Genomic DNA, 10686 nt, shown 5'->3' with positions numbered 1-10686 from the left:
TATATATATATATATATATATACACATACACATATATATATATCGTATACATCAATCAATTATTTAATCGTTCAATGAATCTACCTATCCATCTTTATAGATATACATAAATAGTTTTGTGTATGTGTGCGTATGTGTATTGTGTGGGCGTGCGCGCGCACGCGTGTTCATGATAAAATAACTAGCTGCAGTGTACTCACATTCGTGTAACTCATTTGTTTGCTACACTAATTATATAAAGAATCGCGACTCTTTCAAAAAATATTATTCTTTTCAGAGGAACATAAGATGTTCGCGTTTTCTTATTTTGGTGATACCCTTCTATTAAGAATAGAGATCTGCGTTTGATTTGTGGAAGCATGCATTACTTTTCCAATATAATCTTATAATTTTTATTTGCGGCGAATTGGTAGATAATCTATATAAAAAAAATTAAAAAAGGATATTGCTAAAGTTTTACACTGTTTGTTAGAATATAAAGGAGATATAATTATCGATAAATTTTATATACATCTTTCAGTAATGACCTTATTTATATTATATTATTTGTATTGTAATTTAAATTTTAAGTAACCATCACTAAAGTATATAAGAAACATTAGCATAATTAAAAAATTATTTTACCGTCTTTGTTAACATCTTTTTCTACTATAAAATTGCTATTGATATAAAGAAGTGATAAAATATATTAATTAACAAAAAAGTGGGCAAGAAAAAATAAAATGAATGATTTTGGACGAGAGACGTGGATTGGATGATCAATAGCAATATGCAAAAGATAAAACTCGTAATATGCATTTTCAAGAACTCGCAATACCAGTTGTATAAATCACACGATCGCCGCCGCTGTTTAGGTTCGTGCTTTCGTTAGCCGTTGACGTTGGTGCTGCTGATCCTGGTGCAGGCATCGCAAATATTGGTTGCTGCATATTAGATGCATTTTGCGATGCACTACTCTGAGGTTGAGCTGTCACAGCATCATCATCGCTTTCTTCTTCCTGTGAAAGTATATTTGGAGAATATCGGAAAATATAATATCTCTCATTTATTTACAGAATAGTTATTTGAAGTATATTTTATATTTGTTGCACGCGTTATAAGAATTTAAATTTTATTTTTTGATATTGTGATAAATACATTGCCCAAAAAAATTAAAAGATAACTTCTTCTCGATTAATTTTTGTTTATTTTGAAACTGTAATCACTTAGCGAATAATTAACGTAAAAAAGGGTTTTAAAATTAAAAATTTAGATCCTTAAAAGATTTGTTATAAGATGCTTTTGGTCAATTTTTACTGGACTAAATACTCAAAGGCGTGATCGGCTTTGAATAGGAATGTGCTTTGGATATTCAAATCTTAAAATTTGCGGTCTTCCACCGCGTGACAAAATATTTATGAGCATGTTCATTGAAACTATTTTAAAGTATACAATTTACTCTTTTAAATGAAAAAAAAAACATTTGCCCTTTAATATTGTTACGTTTGACGAAATATCGCAATTTAAACATTTTTTGATGATTGTGTCTCACTTGTCTTCTTTCACCATAGTGGGGCGATATCATCCTACAATCATCAAAAAGTAAGGACTGTTTAAATTGCAATATCTCGCCAAATAATATAATATAATATTGTCATAGAGCAAATTTTTTTTATTTAAGAGAATAAATAGCATACTTTGTGTATCAATGATTATGCTCGTCAATTTTTTTGTTATGTGACAGAAAACCGCAAATTTCAAAATTTTGGATATTAGATACTTTCTTATTCAAAATTAATCTCGTCTTCGAGTATTTAGTTGAGTAAAAAAAAATTGATCAAAAGTCTTTTATAGTAGAAATTTTAGCCTTTAAAATTTTACTCTTTTATACATTTTTTAACGTTAATTATTCACTGAGTAATTACAATTAAAAAATGAGCAAAATTGACCGAGAAAAAGTGATTCCCTAATTTCTTTGAGCAAATAATTACTTTTTTCTTTTTTGCAACTGTAAAATATCAAATAAAGAATTATGTATTTCAGGTTAGTGCTAATTAATAATTACAGTATAAAGTTAAGTCAACTTAACGCAATTAGATATGAATCGGACAACTTACATAGATCCAGCCTTCTAAGGCTGGTCATAATCGGTTCTTATTTTAAGATTGTTTCAAATAATGTCTTAAGAAACTAACACGGCTCTTATGGTCGGTATTCATAGTCCATTCTTATTTCAAGACCATCTTAAGTAATGTCTTAAGATACTAATACAGCTCTCTGATTGATTAATGACATCTTAATACAGTCTTAAATATAAGTATAAACTACGAATACCGGTCTATGATTGGCTTATGACATCTTAAGATTTTTAAGATTGTACTTAAGACAGTCAAGAATCATTAAATATCATCCTAAAATCCTTTAAATCGATTCTGTAATTTTTCTCTAATTTTATTCTTAAATGTAAATGTATCTAATATTTTGTAACATCTTTGAACATTATTTGAATTCATGAATAATATTATTTCTGTCTCTGTAATAGTTTCCATTTTTATATTCATACCAAGTTAACTTGCTTGAATGACATATGTCATTGAGACGATGGGGAAATTGTAAAAAAGAGATTTCGGATTTCACAATAAAAGAATAAAGATAAATTATATCAAATTGTAAATTTACTTAAAATTTTTTAATTAGCAGAACTTGTGATTTTGGAATTGAAGAAATGGACAATATAAAAGAAACACAAAGAAAAAACGTGTCTGTATGGTTAAAACTTTTTTTATTTAAAAGCATTTTTGTTCTCTCTTTCTCTCTCTCTCTCTCTCTCTCTCTCTCTTCTAATAAATTTGTGTTTGCGATATCATATTTTTTCATAAATAATACACGATAAAATTTCTTTATTTCAAATAATAAAGATGCATTTTTTGATAACGCTTTTTAAAATTTCACGGGTTTTATCTTCAAAGATATCAGTGTGGGTTATCACCGTGTTTCTATCCATTGCTAATGCCAACGTTTCGTGAACCTCGCCGTTCGCTTCATCAGGGCGAGAAGCGCACTGATACAGTATCAGCGCACTGATGAAGTGAACGGCAAGGTTCACGAAACGTTGGCATTAGCAATGGATAGAAACACGACGATAACCTGCAAACCTTCTGGTATTAGTAAAGATACATTATTAAAACAAAAATAAGTATAAAATATCGATATTTCATTGAAAGATTGAGTGTTCTTTGGCGTCCTTTTTTTATAAAAAAAGATCTATGTCTTTATTAAAAAATTGAATAACGCGATTTAAAATGTTAGTAATTCTGATGCAAAAAAATTTTACGAATTATTAATCACAAGCAAGGTCTATACAGGGTGCTTCAGACCTAACGCATCATCTGCTAATTCCTGAAGTTATATTTTGAGATTAAAATTCTAATATCAAAATGTTTCGACGCTATAATAATTTTTGAGTTATAATCATTTAAAGCTAGCAAATTATACTGTCTAAAATTTGCACGTTTATGTACAGTGCAAAATGCTAAAAGTAAAAGCTAATAATTGCCTTCTGTTAATAAACAATAATATATAAGATAACGTTCGTTTGTTTGCAAAGCAAAATATCAACATTTAAAATGATCAAGAGACGAGCAAATAAGATATTTAAATAAGCAGATCTTTTTTAACTATTTAATAAAATACTAAATATAATATAAAATATAAATACGTTTCGGCTCACAGTCTTCATCAGTTTATAACTAACATAAAAATTGAAACTTACAAATCTTAAATTTTAAATCTAATTATAAAGTGACAATGAGAGACCAAGTTGATAACCAGACAGAATTTTTACCTTTTGTTTAATATCGATATAAATATTACGTAGGCGAAAATAAAATTACTGCTTCTTGATATTTATTGTGTTAACAAGATATTTAGTCTGGACATTATGGTATTATATATTTTCGTCTCAAAATGACTTCAGGAATCTGCCATTAGCAGGTGGTGAGTAGGTCTGAAATAGCCTGTATTCCATAAAATTCAATAACAATGAACCCACTTAAGAAATTGCCATTAACTACGAATACATCATGCATTTATGCGGAATGAGGCACTACAATAATTCATATTTTACATTGTTTACTAAAGAAAAGTAGCAGTGCACGCAAATATAACAAAATATGATTAAGTAAATTATAATTGCGCAAGATCTGTGTGAAATCGTTCCGACATAATCGAACAATAACAAAAATAGAAAGCAATTTACGACTGCACAAATGAAGATAATTCAAATCTCGAGTATTATAAAAACTTACCTTGCCGAAACCTCGCGGTTGATTTGTCACAACAGCCTCTGGATTCAGGTTCCGCTATAATACAATAATAACATAAACAAAACCGCTAAACTATGTAAGACTTTCTGTAAAACAAAAAATAACATGCGTGACAATAAGAATTCATGCAATTTCAGTGTTGTTTTACACAAGTAATAAATATACAGCAATTTGTGAAAATTTGTTGAATAAATAGATAATTCTATACAAAAATTAGAGGAATCTAATAAACTAGCAACAATAGTATTAAAATTAGACTTATGTATGCTATAGTGTATGCGAAATATTTTTAAATTAAAAAATGCAAAAAAAATTCGTTTGATGCCATCTACATGTGTTGGAACGATATTTTATTTCAGTTATGTGTTTATACGAATATATAGAAACAATTATCAATGTACAAAGCTGGGACTGTTCCAAATATATATTATATAATATATATGTATATATGCATATAAAAGGTATCATCGAGTTGATAATAGAAAAGGGGATTATTCAAGAAAAAATTTCAAAAAGTAAAAATGTAGAAAAGTATTGAATAAAACGACATAAAATAATTTATTTAAATTACAAAAGAAGTTATATCCAAGATCATTTTCATTTTTTCAATAGAATGCTATATCTTTTTACATGTATTAAAATAGTTGAGAATAAAACAACTCACTGGCATGTAAAATCTACTTACAGTTACAAAGTCACTTATGAAGATTACAAAAGCGTCATTATCAGTTTTTCTGTACTTCAAGTTATTAAACAAAGTTTTTTACAAAAAAATTTTATTGTACATTTTTTCATAAAGAATTTTTTTGAAAGTACCATTAGTTCAGACATCCCCTTCAAAGTGTGCGTGTGTGCGCGTGCATGTGTGATGTGTGTGTGTGCGCGCGCACGCGCGCGTGTGCGCGATATGTATCTAATATGAAATTAAATTTTTATGGCTAAAATTTCAAGAGCTGTGCCAAGCCGATATAAAGCGTCTATGGTGCCTTCAAAAAAATAAATTTGCAAGTTTTTAAATAAATACAAACTTTTATGCGTACGTCGATCATTTGTAAGTTGCATGAACTCCTTAAATCGCTTGTTTTTGCAATTAAATATCTACTAAGATATTCATTCCTTGTTGACATGCTTTCCAACTATGTGCCAGAAATTTATTCATAAATATACTCTCTTTAGAGAGTTTAGAATTGTTATGTTCCAATAATTTTTTAAATTCAACTATAGAGTTTACGTTTTGCGTACTGCATTTAGTTGGATTGATATTAAATAACATTTAATTATATCACTGAATTTAAATGTACTGTTATATAATACAGGATTTATAATAAGCCTGTCTAAGTTTATTGAGCAAAAGACTTTCTTATTATCTTCATTTGTAATTGTTCACGCCATCGTAAGTCTTTCTAATGATACAACTAACTGATCTTACAATTAGTGCATGATATAACGCTTCCATATATAATAATCTATGGGTAGTATTAATGTCTGTTGTTTTATTTCTTCTCCATTTTGCTTAGCAAGATAGAAAAACGTTTTGCAAATAAAAACTTGGACAGGCTTAATTTAGAATAACTCGCCACTAAACAGATAATATCTTTTCTGTCGACTAAAGATAAGATTACAGATACTACAACTGTAATTTCAATGATACGTTGGCAATTTTGTCTAAATACACTATCAATGAAATATTTTGAAACAGGGAGAAAATAAAGATATCAATTCTTATTTTCTTAATTATATTCGAACTTTTAAAATCATTTTTTAAGATATTAACATTCACAATATATTGAAAGAAAATTACATTTTATTGAATTTATCTAAAGAAGGAAAATCTAAAACATCATTGAATTCATGAAGTTGACAGAGAAAGAACATTTATGGATATTTTTGAAACATTATCCATTCATTAAATGGAAAGTTTAAAAAGTTATAACGATGATTAATGAATGACAAGTTTATATGATTTATTTATACTAAATCTACAGTAAGAACAATAGATTTTTGTTCTCTTCATGTAAATTAGAAATAATATTTGTTTTTCATGCAATGGGTATAGGTTATGCATATTTGAATAATGTATATTAATAGATAAAAGTTCAGCTTCTACTATTACATGTGCGTCGTACAAAGACAGATTTGTAATTAAGTCCGAGTGGGTATAATAATATGTTATAATATATTTATTTAATTCCTCGTATATTATTTTGCAACAAAATAAAACAATTGTCAAAGAAAAATGTGTGTAAAAGGAAGTCGTACACTAATTTACATATGAAAAAAATAGCAATAAAGATAGAAATACAATACATAATTTTTACAGTTTGCATATTATTATAAATTATCTTAAAATGTTTCTCATTCGTAGAGAGAGATTGAACCATAGAAAATAGTATTCTTGCGACTACTGAATTTTTATTGATAAAATACATATTTTTGAAAGATGAAATCAATGATGAATGAAGAATATAGTTAGAATATTAAAGGCTGATGAGATAATAAATTTGTCATGTTTAAAGGCAATAAAAATAAGAAAAGAAAAAGTAAATTTTTCAGTCAGCTTGGTATGATAATTTATAAACAGAAACTTTCTTATGTTCTTGTTTATATTTGTTACTGTAAACTTCTTTCTTCTACTATATTTATCCATATCATTTATCGTTATGTATATATTTGACTTTCTCGTAGCGCAGTTTTAATATTTGTAAAAAACCCTATCAAAATAAATAATAAAAGTTATATGAATGTTTTTACCTGTAAATTGTGGTATGCACCACTATCCTCGGGAGGAGCTGGTTTACATTTACCGCAACAGAAATAGCAACAACAGCAACAACAGCAACAACAGTAACAGCCAGTAATTATTCCACAAATTATAAACAATGCCTGCAATAAAAACGAAAATATTTTTAGATTACACATGTGTCACATTATTACTTTAATATTTACTAATGTTAACAATATATATACTTTAATGAGATTGGCATAATATATAAGAATATATTTATAATAATATTATCTTAAATGTTATATTTTGTCAACTTTCTACTTTACTTTCTACGTTATATTTTGTTCCTAAATAACCTATTTAAAGATTTATTTGAATCATATATAAATTATGTGTGTGTATATATATATACATATAAATACATACATATATTGTAAATATAATTAATAATTAAACATAATGTATAATTATTTCTAAATCATATAAATACAATACAATAATTGCTTTATAAATTAAAATAAAATACTGGTCAAACTAATTCATTCTCTTACCTTGCACCATCCAGATGTGACAACAAAGTAAGCGTTAACATTTTCTTCTCCAAACTGCTCTGCGACGTATAGACCAAGAGATCCATAATTATCATATATATTACGTTTTGTTAGATCTGTCAGTATGGCATGTGCCCTATTTATTTCTTTAAACTGTAAATATTCAATTAGAAGATATCATATTTTGTAACATTGAAAGTGTAAATAAATTTCAAAATTCGTAATATCAAAAATATTAAGGAAAGAAAATCATTTGCATAATTTAAATTTATAAAAAATATTTTTTTCAAGTTTAGAGGAAAGCCCCTCTTATTATGAAATAGAAAGCACCTAATATATGATAGTGGCGTTTCTGTTAAACTAATAAATGTGCTATCTGTTGGTTCCATCATAAATTTATTGCTCAGGTTGAAAACTATTTAGTCGAAAATTCATTATTAGATTGTGCTTATAATCATTGTAGAAAAAAGATATTAGAATTTGGATGTCCTCAAGTTTTATTAATGAGTCTGTAAACCTTGTTTGTTACTTAATAAGTAAATATTTGGCAATAAATTCTACATATAGTGATAGAGTAAGATCATATTAATAGAAAAATATGGGATATATGTTGAATTGCTCAATTATAGAAGTTAGATTTGATGATTGTAAAGACGTAAGGATTGGAATATGAGATACTCTGGGTATTTCTAATATAAAATAATTTATGATCGAGTGACTGAATCGTTGCTGAAGTATGAATGTTATTGTACAGTAATAAAAAGGATAACTCTGTACAGAATGAATAATAAGTGCCTGTTTTTACAATGCTCGATTCCAACTATTCTTGAAGATGAGTCCTGGGTAATGTGTTGCATGTTCATTCTGTGTATACTGTGTGCGTTTGTATTTTAGAAACATTAAATAAAGTGTTTTTAATTGCAATACTGATATACTTTGCACTTTATTGTTGATTTCTCGGAGTATTACGAGCATAATTTTTTGTCTTTACGATTCGCTCATTCTTCTCTAATTTATATTTCTCTAATTTAAAAAGAAAATATTTGAATTAAATTTTACATTTTAGTGTATCTTAACAGTTTATTAAATTCCCTTCAAAATGACCTATTATTTTTTTTCAATTTTACTCATAGACTTTCAGCAATTACCCAAAATGAATTCAGCCTCTCATAATAGGGGAATTTCCTCTATATATAAAAATAAATATATTATAAAAGTAAACAGATTTTAAAAATGAAAATAACCTTTTCAGCTGCTTCTGGATTGTTAGGATTTTTGTCAGGATGGTATTTCAGGGCCAGTTTTCTATAAGTTTTTTTAATTTCTTCTGAAGTAGCAGTTTTTGGAACTTCCAAAATCTGATAGAGGGAGTCCCCTGCTGTACTAAAAAATAGAGATGTATACATATAAATCAACAAATTTTTGTAACATGATTAACAAAATTAATCAAATCGCTAATTAATTTGATAAAAAGTAAGTCTTTATCATTAATATATCGGACAGCAGGATTTCGAATAATAACTTTCAGATATGTAAATCTGTCGAAAATAGATTTTACAAAATATAACATCTGTTACAAATTTAATCGAAAGTAGCATAAATATAACAGAATCTTGTAATTTTGTAACTATTTAAGTGACATAGCTTGTTAAAAAATTATTAAGCAAAGGCAAATTGTTTGATTTGATAAAACCAGATGTAGCTTAGTTATGAACGCATTTGATATCATTTACTGCAATATTTCGTTCAAAGCCAAAAAATTGTATTACTACAATTTGCTTATTGGATTTATAAAATACTTAAAATTTTATAATACTATACATTAATTTATATTTTTATATCTAAGCTACAATAAATACTTTGAATATAAATAACAATAAAGATTTAAATTCAGAAATAAAATTATATTAAAAAAGCGAAAAAAATTGACATAATTATACGGCTGAGAACAAAAAATATTGCAAAAATTACAGTAACCTATCAAATGATCAATTAGACAAAAATTAAGAAATATTTTAATATTCAGATATTCATACACACACGCGCGCGCGCGAACACACACACACACACACACACACACACACACACACAAATGAGTGACAATTCGCATAAGTTTCTATTACGCATAAGTAAAAAAATACGTTATTTCCTTATATCGATATAATCTATACATTTTGCTGAAGTAGACAGGTGGATATCAACCGGCGAATAGATAAAGAAAAACGTTGGGAGTGTTACTCCAATGTCACACGACTATTAGTTAACCCGTCTTCAAAAGAACCAGTATAAAGACGATGATCAACTAGTCGAATAGTTTATCAGGGCAATATTGTGGCAGTTGAAAGCGATAAGGTGTGCAAAACAGCAGATGACAGCGCATAGTTAAAGTATTGGGCGTCTTCACTCTTCAATGTCGCGACATATTTTCTACTTACGACATTTTTCTTCTGTCCATGGTGAAAGCACTGATCAGTCAATTTCTCACGCGAATTATTCAAACAATAAAGTTTGTCCTCAATCAATTTTTTTTAACGATACTATACGAACATTTTCTTCAATGTATCAAACGAAAATGCGTGCACTTCTTTCAGCAGAAGCGTTCCGGAGCACTATCAGCATCATACGAAAGATTCTACTCGATTCAATATTTTAGTTCCGCTAGTCAACGTATATGCGCCAAAGTGGCGCTAGGAATAAAGCTCTAGTAGAGTCCCTAGAACTAATGGCGAATTCGATTGGAAACACCAGTGCAAGAAGACTAGAACCAGGAGAGTCAACTCGTGCCAATAGCGGTAGTGGGGGTGAGGCAAAAAGTGGCGACGGATAACTTCCCCCACTCTTGCGCTTCATTAGTCCTCTCTGTCGCTCTATATAGTTGTCGCTCTATCGTTCTATAATCGTCACTTTGTCGCTCTTATATTGAACTTTCACACAATGCGCAGTGCCGCTGCACATCGGCTGCGTTCAGCAGACTCAACAGTTTTGCAACCGTTTTATGATTGTCTGCTGAGATAGGACCATTCTTCTAGATCTAAAAGTATGATCCAATCAGCGCGAAGGAAACTTCCAACAGTTGCAAAACAAACGTTCTGCTGAACGCACCCAT

The 10686-nt window shown here is 28.4% G+C and overlaps 1 protein-coding gene across 2 annotated transcripts; it reads right to left on the bottom strand.

The window, feature by feature from the left end:
• Positions 1-631: 631 nt before the first annotated feature.
• Positions 632-10210, bottom strand: LOC108722509 (Cysteine string protein). Of its 2 annotated transcripts, XM_018447657.1 has the most exons (6): positions 10016-10210; positions 8825-8963; positions 7581-7733; positions 7056-7187; positions 4287-4340; positions 632-998 (listed from the first exon to the last, which is right to left on the bottom strand). In XM_018447657.1, exons 1-6 carry the CDS (start codon positions 10033-10035, stop codon positions 801-803), a joined length of 696 nt encoding a protein of 231 aa, XP_018303159.1. In that variant the 5' UTR covers positions 10036-10210; the 3' UTR covers positions 632-800. The 2 variants fall into 2 exon arrangements, with proteins under 2 accessions (XP_018303159.1, XP_018303160.1); XM_018447658.1 differs by lacking the exon at positions 4287-4340.
• Between the last annotated feature and the right edge of the window lie 476 nt (positions 10211-10686).

Source organism: Mycetomoellerius zeteki, unplaced genomic scaffold (assembly GCF_001594055.1).
Source record: "Mycetomoellerius zeteki isolate Tzet28-1 unplaced genomic scaffold, Tzet1.0 scaffold206, whole genome shotgun sequence".
NCBI lineage: Eukaryota > Metazoa > Arthropoda > Insecta > Hymenoptera > Formicidae > Mycetomoellerius > Mycetomoellerius zeteki.
Note: the sequence above shows the minus strand (reverse complement) of the source record. Positions and strands in the feature narration are given on the sequence as shown.

What these genes read in the sequence shown, in the direction of transcription:
- LOC108722509 (XM_018447657.1), bottom strand. Translation starts at nt 10,035, where the DNA reads ATGGACAGAAGAAAAATGTC. An exon ending in ATGGACAGAAGAAAAATGTC is followed by an intron (nt 8,964 to 10,015) that starts GTAAGTAGAAAA and finishes TCTATTTTTTAG; the next exon opens with TACAGCAGGGGACTCCCTCT. An exon ending in AACCGCGAGGTTTCGGCAAG is followed by an intron (nt 999 to 4,286) that starts GTAAGTTTTTAT and finishes ATACTTTCACAG; the next exon opens with GAAGAAGAAAGCGATGATGA.